Source organism: Scatophagus argus, chromosome 2 (assembly GCF_020382885.2).
Source record: "Scatophagus argus isolate fScaArg1 chromosome 2, fScaArg1.pri, whole genome shotgun sequence".
NCBI lineage: Eukaryota > Metazoa > Chordata > Actinopteri > Scatophagidae > Scatophagus > Scatophagus argus.
In genome coordinates this window covers 9,449,778-9,464,143 of record NC_058494.1, presented here as the reverse complement: position 1 = coordinate 9,464,143, position 14,366 = coordinate 9,449,778, and the positions used below count along the sequence as shown (strand labels likewise).

The 14,366-nt window shown below is 39.2% G+C and overlaps 2 protein-coding genes across 3 annotated transcripts in view; both read right to left on the bottom strand.

The window, feature by feature from the left end:
• Positions 1-567: 567 nt before the first annotated feature.
• Positions 568-6,695, bottom strand: asf1bb (anti-silencing function 1Bb histone chaperone). Its single transcript, XM_046407181.1, has 4 exons — positions 5,721-6,695; positions 3,831-3,946; positions 3,213-3,389; positions 568-1,663 (listed from the first exon to the last, which is right to left on the bottom strand). Exons 1-4 carry the CDS (start codon positions 5,827-5,829, stop codon positions 1,466-1,468), a joined length of 600 nt encoding a protein of 199 aa, XP_046263137.1. The 5' UTR covers positions 5,830-6,695; the 3' UTR covers positions 568-1,465.
• Positions 6,696-6,835: 140 nt separating this feature from the next.
• LOC124068634 (complement C3-like) overlaps positions 6,836-14,366 on the bottom strand; it is a 28,018-nt gene continuing 20,487 nt past the window's right edge. For both annotated transcript variants that reach the window (XM_046407034.1, XM_046407042.1), the window contains exons 32-44: positions 13,789-13,944; positions 12,906-12,968; positions 11,881-11,962; positions 11,341-11,389; positions 10,838-10,928; positions 10,652-10,741; positions 9,866-9,983; positions 9,474-9,563; positions 7,923-8,015; positions 7,750-7,833; positions 7,548-7,595; positions 7,270-7,414; positions 6,836-7,108 (exon numbers count right to left, since the gene is read on the bottom strand). In XM_046407034.1, the coding sequence (XP_046262990.1) occupies positions 6,967-7,108; positions 7,270-7,414; positions 7,548-7,595; positions 7,750-7,833; positions 7,923-8,015; positions 9,474-9,563; positions 9,866-9,983; positions 10,652-10,741; positions 10,838-10,928; positions 11,341-11,389; positions 11,881-11,962; positions 12,906-12,968; positions 13,789-13,944 (1,251 nt within the window). In that variant the 3' untranslated portion in view covers positions 6,836-6,966. The remainder of the gene's footprint in view (positions 7,109-7,269; positions 7,415-7,547; positions 7,596-7,749; positions 7,834-7,922; positions 8,016-9,473; positions 9,564-9,865; positions 9,984-10,651; positions 10,742-10,837; positions 10,929-11,340; positions 11,390-11,880; positions 11,963-12,905; positions 12,969-13,788; positions 13,945-14,366) is intronic.

Genomic DNA, 14,366 nt, shown 5'->3' with positions numbered 1-14,366 from the left:
GCCAGTTGTTCAGCATTTTTCCTTGAAAAATATTTAGTCAGTTATTTGATTTGTTGTCCAACTGTCATATGAACACCACTACAGGCAGCTGAAGTCAGGGCAGGTGCTGGCACAAATGGCTATGACTATGCACCATTTTACATTACTTTTCTTTTTTTTGGACCCAGTCTCTATTATATCAACATTTTCAGTCTTTTTGACCAGCGAAGATGAGTGAGAAGCAGAAGTAGCAGACGAATGGATGGAGGAGTTAGTCCCCTCAACTAAGAAGAGATAAAATGGGTGAGAGCAGACAGTCCCCCTCCCTTTCATGCTGCAGTTACTTAGCAACGTGAGGCTAGAGTGAAAATGGCAGAGAGATGCTGCTGCATTTTATGAATGAAATTGGAAAAAAGAAAGAAACCACAGTAGGGAGGGGAAAGAGTGGGCTGATGCACATGAACACACACACACACACACACACACACACACACACACAGTCTCATTGGTGTTACTGTGCTTCCTTGTTCACTAGTCAAGGTGGAGAGCAGCTGTGTAAGTGTGGTGATTACCCGAAAGCAGCACAACTTCCACATAACAAACTTTATTAACCTCACAACTGTTGTTACAAAGACTGAGGCAGAGAATATATAGTAAGTACAAAAAGAAATAAAACAAAAGAAGTGCCAGGAAAACATTTACATTATCGATTAAACAATTTGACTGCAATCTAGCATCCGTTTCTTCGTCGTCTCTTTGTTTTGTGCATAATTCCAGACACATATGAAATATTTTAAGAACATTATGTGAACTGAGGCCTGTTTGAAGAAGCAGGTGGACAACTTGCAAGCACAAAGTTGTGCTCTGCATAAGCTATCCAGCCAACCGTAAGTAAACGGAATTCTTGCAACATGCCACTGAACGTGGGCCATGTTTTCAATCCAACATTTAATCCCACAGGTTCTCCAGATGCTGCAAACTGACATATGAGGAGACAAACCTTCAGAACAACGAAAAGGCTTTACTATAAGAAGCTACACCTGTTCTGACATACAGAGCACTGCCCAGAGCTTTGATCTGTGCTCAAGGGGCCCAAATGTACCGCAGAGTATGGCTACCAAACAGATCAACACGGTGTGTGAGTCTGACATGCACGTCTCAGGGCGCCCCACCCTGATGGTTCAAGCTTTCTCTGGCTCAGTTTGAACATTATCCATGACAGAGATACAGTAAAATAAGGCAATGGTGGTTGTGCAGATCTGAGTGAGTGCTGAGAGCGTGAACAAGAGAAAAAAAAAAAAACAGTGTGTAACAGTTTCCTCATCCCATCTGTGTATGTTGTATAAAAATACTGTCCCTGCTTCTTGTAAATGTCCATGTGTTATGTAGACCATTTCATTGCCCCTTTGTCCGAACGTGTGTTGGTGATGTGGGTGAGTCTACAGATAAGGAGAGTTTCAAGTCCATTATCTTAATCTGTTGATTCTTACATGCAGTCCATGGAGTTTTCAGGCATTAGTCCAAGAGGTGGCATCTTCCCGGGTACACAGGACGGAGGGAGCATGCCGCTGATGTTAGGAGATGGGTCAACATTCTCGCTGTCCTCCATCTTGTCTGACAAGCCCTCCCAGTTGATATGGAAGCGTGTGACACGAGGATTGGAGGCCAAAATATTTCTCTGGAGCTGAGATAAAGCAAAGATCAAATGTCAGAATTTATGAAGAATGATTCAAGTAAAACAGTGGGGGTTGATATATACTGAAGAAAAAAAAACAAAACAAAAAAAACAGTGATATGAGTATTGTCTTGAACACTGATTCTGAGTGAAATCACTGGAGTTCTAATTTAATTGTGAGGATAGATGGATACATACATAACAGATCAACATATAGTGATCAAAACTATCATGTTCACTTCTGAGTTAGCTTCTGTTCCTCTGGCTCACATTGATCAAAGAGAACTGTCTTACAGGGCTCGTTTTAACAGAACAAATACATATATACTGCATATACTACATGCTATTAAGTACTTGCCAAAGTACTGGGCGGTGATATTAAAATTAGTGCTTTGTCCATACAGATTTGTTTCTCACTAAAGTGACAGAGCAATGTATTCCTATGGATGTCCGCAGTGAGCAAGTGGCAGAGCAGAGGAAAAGGGTAGCAGTGAGCTGTTAATCTGTAAATGAACAGTACAAGCTATATTGTGTCAGTTATTATTTCTTATTACTATGATCTGGAAGCTAAGCAGGGAAGTCTAATAATACAGCTGTGCCTTTCCAACGCTGGCTCTGGTGTGATCGTATCTCTTTCAGAAGCTTTGTAAACGAGCCCCGACTTTCAGAGTCTACTGGAGAGGGCTGGAACTGGTGATTATTTTCAATATCAGCTGATTTCACTGATTATGTTTATGACTAATCCATAATCTGTCAAATATTTAAATGTCAGAAAATAGTGAAGAACACCCAATACAGTTTCATAGGAAACAAAGCAATCATCTCTAAATTGTTTATTTTATATGACCAAAACAGATATTACATTTTTAATGCCACACAGAAAAGCCAAGGAAGGCAAAACATCTGCACATCTCGAAAGCAATGTGTTGCATTTTTCCTTGATTAATAATAGATAATAATAACATATAGATAAAGTGCCAGATAACTGACTAAAGAAATAAGCCAAAAACCAGTTTCCTAATGCGATAAAGTAACAGCTCTATTACTGTTTAAGCTTGACCATGAAGTTTTAGCACAGATTCATGTTCTCAGTCAGTGTTAAATCCTCACCAAGGCTTGTACAACAACTGGGACAAAGATTTTAGCAATGGCTGATTCCTGTGAGATTCCTGGAACAATTAAGACCACGTAGATAGGATGAGCCACAAAGTATTAATTTTAACACTACTGTTATGAGAAAACCTCCTCATTACAGTTTATTATATCATTTTCATGTTGGACTAAAGACAAAACCGTTGATGTTATATTCTTTCCTTGATGCTGCTGTTGCTTGTGACTTCAGTTTCACAGCACCAGAGGGCAGTACTAGACAGTCTATCCAGTAAAATTCAAAAGATTTTTTAGTTCATGTACTTGCTGTACTATATGTTTAAGCCTTCAGCAGATCAGGTGTTGAAGCACTTTTTTGTGAAATGACATTAAAATAAGATTCACTCACACTGAACACTTCTGTCCACGACACAGATCATTCACTGTCATGTGTAAGTGTGTTTGTTACCTGAGTGTAGTCTGGCTTGAGAGGTGGGTTTTCTCGTAGTTCAGGGTCTGTGTATTCATTGTTAACATAGTAACCGATGCGGATGAACTCCTGTCCACGGTAGGTGCAGGTTATGAGGACTACAGTCACTCCTACAGCGTCACTCTCTGGAATCAGCCCTGTGTTAGGAGCATCAGCCTGAGCGGGCAGACAGGAAGACGAACAGGAAGAAATCAGATCCAATTAAAGCACAGTAATCATGCTATTAATGCAACACCAAGCAAAATGAAGAGCCAATTAGGGAAAACCAAATACATTCACCTACAGCACTTTGATTTTTAGTTCTAGTGTTTAGTGGTGTTCATGGTTTTACAATTCAGCTCAGTAGTTTTCAGGGTCACCACGCAAAAAGAGGATTAAATTATACTATAAATCCATTAATAGTAAGTAACATCATGACAGAATGTATGATCATTATTGTCAAGGGTTTCATACACTTTCTGTAACTAAAAACTTAAAAGCGAAACCATTGGACAAAATCTTATCTAAGTGGGGTCACTGGTCCAACTTGAGTTGAAAAGGTTTGGGATCCCCTCCTCCAGTTTTAAACCAGAGTGGTAGGTATTGCAGCTTTCTTACCTGAAATACAAACATATGTCTGCCAGCAGGTACCGGGCCAACTAGAACAGAGTCCAGAACTTGGTCATATTCCTCACTTTCGGCTGAACCCACATAAATGATTTTCCACTCGAGATCTGCAATCACCCACAACAGTGAGAACTTAACTGTGTAGTTCTGTTGACAAAGAATATGAGCTGCACACAACAGTTTTATTGATGAATCTTGACATTGTGATTTTGTGTTTGGATATAAAAGAGGTCAGTTGTGAGGAAAAAAGCTGGATTGGTGCCCTCTTAATATCTAGTCAGGCAAAATGGTTTGGTTTTCTTAGCCCAGATTTCGACATATCTCCTACTGAGACCTCTGACACCACTGCAGTACAAATGAGATGAACAGAATTTCATTTGGGGTGCTAACACAACTGGAAAGTGCAATGTGGCGTCTCTGTTTTGCAGTAGCAGTTTAGAGTGACTCACATTTTTTAAGAGGACGATGTTAGCCCTGTAACAGAATACATGTGGTCCATGGATTAACTGCAAAATTTGACCAACAAAGCATGAAATATAGTTTTAGAACCACTGCAACTTTTTGAAGTAATACTTGCCTAAATCTTTATAGATACAGCTCATGGCTGTAGAGCTTATAATGCAAACAAAATAATAAAAAAAAGACATTTTGGACAATGCTATGCTTCGTCCAACATCAGTGGCTGACCTATTACTATTGCTCTATGCTATGAGTTTGGTGCAGAAGAACTTGACTGGCCCACACAGAGTCCTGACCTCAACCCCATCCAACACCTTCGGGATGAACTGGAACAGAGACTGAGAGCCAGGCCTCTTGGTCCAACATCAGTGCCTGAACTCACAAATGCTCTACTGCATGAATGGGCAAAAATTCCCACAGAAACACATCAAAATCTTGTGGAAAGCTTTCACCAAAGAGTGGAGGCTGTTACAGCTGCCAAACTGGCTATACATTTATAATGGTCCCTTTTTTCCAATTAATCTGACCCTAACCCTCTTTTTATTTTTGCTGTTCAGAAAAATGATCTGATCCGAGATATATGTATACATATATGATATGATCTGAATGGTGAGTTTTGTGATGTGTTCATATCCTATAACTATAACTACAGTTAACTACATTGGCTAATTACAAAGCAAAAATACATTTTAAAGAGTCGTGATTAACTGAAAAGTAAGAAATACAAGAAGACGACACTTGCTTTTGTTGGTAATATCACTATAACATTAAGAAAGATCAAAAACAGATAATGAAGATTCCAACTATCAAATAAGCAGTAAAAATAATAATGGGATGACTGATTGTGCTGGCCATGAGTTGATAGTAAAAATGTATACTATGCTATTGGTACATCTCGAGACACTTTTAATTTTAAGTTTTAAAACACCAATACAAACGAATGTCTTTATCACTGATAATCAACTAATACAGACTGGTGGTACCTAATCTTTTCATTGTGTATGGCTGTAAAATATGCATTTCCACTACACAGTCTACTGCTTTCACGTTGTTTCTGCCCGCGGTTCGCGGCAACTCGTTGAGCTTGTCTGTTGTTACAGAAACATAACGGGATAGACCAATCAGCTTTTCGGAAAAAAACCCGAAGAACGTCACCGAACCAATCACCGCTGGCAGGAGGCGGGGCGTCGAGCACAAACGCGCCAGCGCCAATTTTCAACCACTTGTCAAATGAAATATTACTAAGCAGTATAACTAATATTGGAATATAATCAAACCACATGTTTATCATTTACTTACACTACGACCCACTAGGCCTGCAGTGCATATGGTGCCAAGTGCGCAGAACAGGCTCACAGAGGCAGCAAGTATTCATTAGCTAACATATTAATAATAGACTCGTTCGCTGATGACAATACCCACCTTCCGGCAAATCCTCCATGCATTCAAACGTTATTTCAAACTGAAACGGATTTCCAAAGGGGCTCGGGTTGTCCAGCACAGCGACATTCAACACTTGTACCTTGGCCATTATCTTCTGAGCTACCTCAACCTGGGAAACTAATTAACTTTTCTCTTACGTGAACAAAGCTTAACGAGTCACTCTTCGTTGCGTTGTCTGTCTTCAGAAATGGAAATGCGATTCTTTTATTCTCCCAGAACACCAACATGACCCGGCGGCTGGGTTACAGGAAATACGTCACTTGCTTCTTCTTTGAGGCTTAAAGGCAGCTGGCACCCGTTGTGTTGCATTACTGCCATCTTCTGGACTGAACTAACTTTTGTTAGGAATTCTAACATTGTGTAATATTTTTCTTACATTGTGACCAAGGATATGTCGTTTCATTGAAAATACCTTCGGAACAGCATTAAATGTTGTTCTAAACCTTTTGGAATTGAATGAGAGGCACAAAGTTGTGCTGAATTTGCTGAAGCTCTGCAGGGTTGATTAATATCTTCCTTTTCATTTGATAGTGAAACATTTAACAGTCAGATTCCACTTTTCAAGGGACACGCCTTTCCTGTCATAACATCCAAACTTTGTCAAATCTGAACAGTTTGCACCTGACTTAGTTTTTACTTTATGATCCAAAAACTGCTGGTTGGGTGGAAGAATACCACATAGCAACAGATGAAAGGGGTATTATTTCAATAACTAACCAAAGAAAATTTAAACATTAGCTTCCTTCACTTCCAGAGCTTTGATAGTAGTTTGCTTGTTGTGTGAAAGAAGTGTTTTTTTTCCAAATTTCAGGTCACCTGATTCAAAAGCTGTTGATATATTTCACTCAAAGTCATGAATGTCAACTTCTTGTGGTGACAAAAAAAAGTCACCAAAATTCTCTGGGAACCCACAATGCCTGTAATGTCTGAACAAAAGTTTGTGCCATTCAATCCAGTAGATACAGAAATACTTCACCACGGTGAAAACTCTGACCCATTAGAGAGGAAAGGTCATAGAATCACCAAAGTCAGCAGGACTCATCTCCGGGCACCAAAGTTGTGCCCCGAGCAACAACTACATGACAAGTAGACAATCACATAAAATATCATTGTATTTTATATCGACAGGATGCATCAGAAATTTTGTCCAACTTGTATCTTATGGCACTCAAAGTCTGACGTGAAAGTAATGCAAAAATTAAGCAATCTAACAAATGTATTTCTTTTAGGCCTGACATCCGAACAATGTGTACTGCTGTTCCATCTCCTCCATGCCCAAACAGGTAGGTCTGTGTTCCTCAGTCTGACACTCTTCTTCTGTGGGCCAGTACTCGATCCAGGTTCTCTCACCGAGTACATACTGATACCTGAGGAGAGCAAAGTGTAAAATACATTTGGTCTTCATGTGACCAGGGAAACAGAATATCTCAGTCACCTGTCAAAGTCAGCAACAATCTAAAACATGCTGATATGAATTTTTGAAGATATCATAAATACATTGGATACATTGGATTTCCTGTTAACTCACGTTTCCTTCTCTTTGTCTACGTGAATATCTCTGGCCATGCCCATGATGAGGTAGGTTTTGCCTATTTTCAGGTTTAAAGCCACCCTGCAGTGCTGATAGCTGAGGAATGCACGCAGTTTACCTCGTGGACCCACATCACAGGCTCCTATAATTAAAATCAAAAAAAAGAGGAAAAAGTTAATATATACATTATACATATGTGTATAATATATATATATACACACACATAATATAAGCAATATTAGGAGAAAGTAAAGATCACACAGTTCAAAGCTCACCTTCACTTGCTCCTTCCACTGACTTCCCTCGACAATCATCATAACTCCCTATAATAGAAATATTGGAAAAGAGAGAGAAGATACAAATCAAAAATGAATTTGATTTACATTAACATTTTAACCTGTTGTTTAATAAAAGAAAAAATGGAGCAGATAGGACTCACAATGAAGAAGAAAGGCAGACCGAATTCTGAACACCCACCTTCTTTGATGACTTCCATAACCCGCATTGTGTAAATGTCAGTGGATAAACCGTCTGTAAAATCTTCCAGCCTCACTTTGTACACTGAGGACAGACAAATGGCAGCTTGTTAGTCACTCACTCACTCACTCACTCACTCACTCACTCACTCACTCACTCATTCATTCACTCACCAAAATCTATTTTGTTGTTCACTTTAGTCTCACAGACTTTAGTTGTGCGCTCATCATTGCTGATTTTTTCCTTCTTCTGCATGCTGCAGTTCTCTGGAAAGGAATAAAATAGTAAAGAATTGATTAAATTAGCAGAGCATGTAGAGCTTGTTGGTGTAAAATGCAGTAAAACACAAGGTAGTGGGGTGCTATTCACTTTCAAGTAGTTACTAAAGCCTTCATGTTCACTGAGACAGCTCTGTGCACAGCATACATCCATCCATCCATCCATTTTCTATACCGCTTATCCGTCAGGGTCGCGGGGGAGCTGGAGCCTATCCCAGCTGACTACGGGCGAGAGGCGGGGTTCACCCTGGACTGGTCGCCAGCCAATCGCAGGGCCAACACACAAAGACAGACAACCACACACTCTCACACTCACGCCTAGGGGCAATGTAGAGTAGCCAATTAACCTAATGTGCATGTTTTTGGTATTGTGGGAGGAAGCCGGAGTACCCGGAGAAAACCCACGCAGGCACAGGGAGAACATGCAAACTCCACATAGAAGGGCCCAGACCGGGATTCGAACCTGGGACCCTCTTGCTATGAGGCGACAGTGCTAACCACTGCACCACCGTGCCGCCCGCACAGCATACATATACACCTATATAAGAAAATCACTTTAAGAGATAGCAGTTGATGTATGTTTTCAGATACAGAAATGCAGGTCACATTGTGCTGATGGACAGCGGCCAGTTTTTCACCTGTTGGCCACCACCCACACATTACTGTATCATCCCTGTCTGAATGATGGTCTGACTCTCCAACTAATCAGAACTAAAAGTTTCACTGAAGATACACTACACATTATGAGGCAGGTGCTACAAACAACAGAATACTTCTGCGCATTACTGGTTCAGGGCTATCTGGATCACCCAGACTGTTAAGTGTGAGTGGCAGGGCATAAACACACTTTCTTGAAGCAGAAACCTACACTGTAACAGTCATGGAGGGGTTGGCAGATGGCTCCTCATTCTCCACACTAAGAGACAATGCGGTAGTTGTTCTATTTGTGGTGCTCTGATTGACTGATGACCAACACTCATTCAGGTCAAGAAGTTTCCTTTCTTTCACGTATTTTTCATCTAAAGATTTCATTTTAAACTTGGGACAGCAGTGCAGGTGACATTTACTGTCTTGACAAGGCATACATGGTGGCTTTAAAACTGTTTTAGGCTGCACTTGATTTTCTCTGATGAGAAAGGAGTATGAAAGAAAGTTATAGGATTGCAGGTGATCTCACTTTCCATAACCACAAAGGCAACCAAATCCCAGAAGTTTGCAAATCTCTAGTGTCTCTGATTTGATGCGACTTTAAATGTACACAGTATACACAAAAACAATTTTGTTATACTAACAAAAATGTAATTTGTGACGTGCACCCCTGCTTCTACTGACAACACCCAAGGTATAATTTACATCCTTGAAGCAAAATGTTTTTCAATAAGTCTTCGCTCAAGAGTTCCCAATTTAACAAGTTTATGCACACACAGTTTTAGTCTTCCTGTTTACCTTCAGCACATGTGCATTCAGAATTTTTACAGAGCCTCAGTAGTTCTCCACTTCTCCTCTCTGGGTGGTAGAACTTAACACAAGGCAGATCTGCAACAAAAAAGGAAATAAAAGATATTTTGTGTTGATTGCTTGTGGTACATCAGAAAACTCACATTAGACATCTTTAAACTGTGCCTCTATTTACATTTTTTGACATGCAGAAAAATGCTTGGAAAGTCAGTTTGGTGGGAATTGACAAATTGACCTATCTTGCTGCTGTTACTTATTGTTGCTGCTTTTGGATTTTATTTCATGTAAAACGCTTAATAAACCTTGTTTTTAGGAAACTGCTATACAAACAAAATTGTATTATTATTATTATTAAATTTTTGGGTGTCTTTGAGACTCACTTTTATTGTGCTGATGATCGTAGTATTCATAGACAGACACAGCGGCTGGTTGTAAGACTCCCACTTTGAGCTTCTGATGGATTCTAAAAGCAATCTCTTCTTGTTTTGTGTGAGAAACCTGTGGGTAGATTTAAATCAAAGGTATCTGAGAGGTAGTGAAAACCACAAAACACAGATTACCATATTTCCTCAAAAACAAAAGCCTCAAACAAGCAGGGAAAAATAAACAAGGGTGGATAAACTCCTGATGCCTATCACTGAAAGTGCAACAGAGCATGATGTACATTTCCACCACTTTAATTTTTAATAAATATAAAGCTCCTATTAATCCCATTAGTGGATGAAAACAAGTATTCATTTTCCTTTTGGACCTTCACATAATATTACCTCTGGGAAATTGATTTTATGTTCATGCTTTAGGTTTAGGTTCATGCTTTAAATTGTATGCATGTGTCAAACCACTCTCTCATTACGTCATCGTGGGTATGTTTTAGGTTGTTGTGGGAATCCATGCAATGGCGGCTCCTGCAGGCAGAGTGATGGTTAGACTCACTGACTCACTGACTAACTGTACAGAACTATGGTGCCAAACTCCTTCTTCTGTCATGCAAGTCCCACTGCACATATAAAGCCATGATAGACATTGCAACTCAAAGTGCTCTAACATTTGTTTCAACCCTCTGAGGCCATGATGGGTAAAACGATTTTGAGGCAGTCTGAAGTCATACTTCTCCTGTCTCTTATGTATGCACTTTAATTTCAATGAAACATTTTTGAATTGATTACCTTGTTTAGGTAGATGATGAGCGAGCCTCTGTCTGACAGGACTGTGTTCATCTCATGCCTTGAAATGATACGGTCACGTCCTTTGGACAACTGCATACACACACATAATGAGACAATATTATAACATAGTCGTAACCATAAAAATGAATCTTTGAACTCTATACAGCATGTGTGTTTTAGTCTTACTCTTTTCAGGTCTTCAGTGTCAACTGTAAAACCAGTTAACAAGCCAATATCCAAGATTGTCATAGTTGCATCACGCTCTTTGTCCTTAAATCTAGACAGAAAATGGAATAATAAAGACAGGCAAGTTTTAATCATTTCAGAATTGCAGAAAACCTTGAATGCCAGGGAAAAGAAGGGCATTGCTAAGAAATATGAAAATAAATCAGATAAACAGTTTATTATTAATTGAACCACTGTAAAAACATGAAGTGGTTCGCAACAGACACTGCGTGATGACAGTAATTTTCAGGTCTGACACCTGCTACATTTCTACTTTAACAGTATCTGATGGTTCTCTGATGCAGTGAACACTGTGAGGAAATTAGGTGTTAAGAGATGTAAAGAGCAGGGCAAAGAGCAGATACTGGCACAGCTGAAAAGCAGCTAACAGAAATGCAAGGAAAGTTCTGTATAAAGCCATGTTGCAGAAACACTCATCAGTATGACTTTGTAATTGCACTTACAAAACCTCTATTATCAGCTTGAATGTGTTCTCATCCTCATGCGTATTCTCTGAAGGAGAAAAACATTTGATGAGCAGAAGATCAGCAGGTAGAGACTGTTACAGTAGTGTGACTCCCAAACAGGAGAAGGACATTGTTGCAGTTTAAAGCTTCCTTTAAACCTGGAGAATCACAGGGACTTTTTCACAGAAATGATCGTCTTACCTAAAGAGTGAGAGTTTGTAGTAGAATGGAATCTTTGGTGGATGTTCGGTACATTTAAATCTTCTCGCAGTATCGTATTGTTGTGAATTCAACCTCTTTGGTTAAATTCTTCACATGATTTTTCTCAGTAAATGTTAGATGGGTCCTTATTTTAAGACAACCGTTCATCTCAAAAGATTTATCCAAACAATCGCTATCTTTTCTATGTTTGTATTGCGAATTCCTTCCATGCCATTATGTGTGGTTTTACAGCAAATCTGAAAGCTTGAACCTGCAACTGTGCCTCTGTCCTTTTACACATGATTGTTTTAAACATCACTGAGAGAGGCAAATTACCTGGGATGAGCTTCACAGACAGGTTAAACTTCTGACAGTCGCTTTCCCTTTCTTTAGGCAGTGCATAATACAGCGACACCATCTGTCACACAGACAAAAGTTCATCTTATAAAGGATAATTCCAGTTTATTACAGCATGGATCTCATTTCCATAGATTTTGTCTCCATCTCTAGGCAAAGCAAGGCAAGGCAACTTTATTTTTATAGCACATTTCATACACAAGGCAATTCAAAGTGCTTTACAGAATTTAAGGAAACATCGTATCGGACCAAGATTTACAATTAACAACAAGAATAAAAGATAGATATCTTTTCTAGATATCTATATTAAAATTCATTATTAAAACAGAATATTTTATAGTAGTGTGTGAAAAAGGAAAGTTTTTAACTTGGACTTAAACATTGTCAGAGCTTGGAGGTTTTTAAATGAAACGCTGCTTCACCATGTTTAGTTTTAACTCTTGGGACGAACAATAGGCCCGTTCCAGATGTCCTCAGGGTTTGAGAAGGCTCACACAAGCATATCAGAGATGTATTTGCTTGCTAAGCCATTAAGAGATTTATACACAAGCAGCAATGTTTTAAAGTCAATTCTCTGAGTGACAGGCAGCCAGTCTAGAGATTGGAGCAATGTAGTCATACATCCAGGTTTCCGTCAGGACCCAAGCAGGAGCACTCTAAATATAAAAGCTGCCATATAGCCTGTGCCCAGTGGGCAGTCCGATACAGTAATCTATTCTGCTGGAAAGCATGCCTGAGTTTTTCTACATCTACATTATCTACATCACCCGTGCTGACTACAGAGCCAAATTCAGTGTGGCTGATCAATTGGCCATAACAACATGGTACTCATTTAGCTGGTTGTGGGGATGCAGTAGTCTGGCTAGAAATCTTATGGGGCAATAGTAGTCAGAAAGTCATTCAGGTTTCAGTCTATAGTTATTTTGTCTATAATGTGCAGTCTTTATAGTTAAAAATGAGTATTTTCATTATTTCTTTATAAATCAATAATGTGTGATACTCACTTTCACTGTTGCTTCTCCATAACCTGTGGCAATCACTGTCACATTCTGGTTTATTTTGTTGATCTGCAGGGTTTTGAAAGATGCACATGTGAGTACTGACACATACATAAAACCGAGAGAGGTGCTTATATGCTTATTTACAAAAGCTGTACTGATTTAGTGAATATAACAACTCTGTAACTTTAGTGAGCTTTAGAGGAGAGAGGATTCAATGTGTCAGTCATCTGCATTTGCATAAGAAACTGTTTAATGCTAATGATCAGTATCAACCATCAGGTATATGTGCATAAGAGCATGGAGGTTCTCTGGTTTCTTATTGCAGAAAATATAACCTATGTGTCTGGCATGCATAATTGCAGCTTGCTTGATAGTGTGCATATGCTCCAATTAGAGAACAAAGATGGAAAGGATTCTAGCCAACTTCCGATGGCTGAAAAGAAAGGTCATTTCTAAAGGCTCGCAACTGTTGTGGATGACAGATGCTGGAAGTGAAGTGAAAAATGAAACAGACAGACAGTTTGTAAGATTTTGCAGATGTTTATGTGGACTTGCTATCACAAATTCAGAACACAGTGCTGTGCTCACTGTGCTGTTGTCCTGCTGCTGCTGACAATGTGACATGTAAACCTTCCTGTTAAAGGCAAGAGATAACCTTAATGTGCCTCAGTATCATGCCACTTCTCTGGCACACAGCTTCACATAAAGCTGTGTGAATGCATGTAAAATAAGGCCCTAAGTTGAGTGGTTTTCCATTCTAATTTGATTTCCTTATGTACCATGAGTTACAGTATGTGTCTACCTGCCTGTTGGAAATGTTCTCTCCCTCTAGTGGCTATTAATGCAGCTGTAATTGGTCGCTCTGTGTTTGGGTGTGTATATTCACCTTGGATGATCTGGTAGCATAGTGGTTATTTCTGTTGAAGTTGAACTTGTCAGGTTTTGCCCTTCCAGGAAACATAATGTCCACATTCACATCATACTCTTCTTCATTTGCACTAATCCAGTACTCAGCTATTGCCTGGTACACCATTATAGTAGCCTGAATAGAGAGATAAAGTAATATATATATATGACATGACATTATATATATAATCAATAGCTTAAACCCACATTAATTTACACTTACAAGCATAACTAACAGACTTTTTATTTGCATACAAAAGACTTATTTCTCTCAAGATTTTTTATAAACTTAGGGAGTTAAAGACAGACAAAGTGGCCACAAAACAAGCCAAAACATTCAAAACAGTCAGAACAGTACAGTGTCTCTGCACAAAGATCAGACACAATGAAGAAAAAAAAATGTTCTTTATCATGGTGGGAATATATGACAGCACTATGATCTTAGGTTGCATAAAATATTCTAAAGTCCACTCGCTGTAAAGAATTTCCAGCAAAAAAACAGGAAAAACTTTTATGAATGTAAACAGTGGCCAGCTGCACAGAGATACCAGGATCAGC

Bases quoted from the DNA above. Each gene is read 5' to 3' on its own strand.
- asf1bb (XM_046407181.1), bottom strand. From the start codon at position 5,829: ATGGCCAAGGTACAAGTGTTGAATGTCGCTGTGCTGGACAACCCGAGC. The intron at 3,947-5,720 runs GTGGGTATTGTC...GGGTGATTGCAG, and splicing joins CATGGAGGATTTGCCGGAAG to ATCTCGAGTGGAAAATCATT. The intron at 3,390-3,830 runs GTAAGAAAGCTG...CTGCCCGCTCAG, and splicing joins GACATATGTTTGTATTTCAG to GCTGATGCTCCTAACACAGG.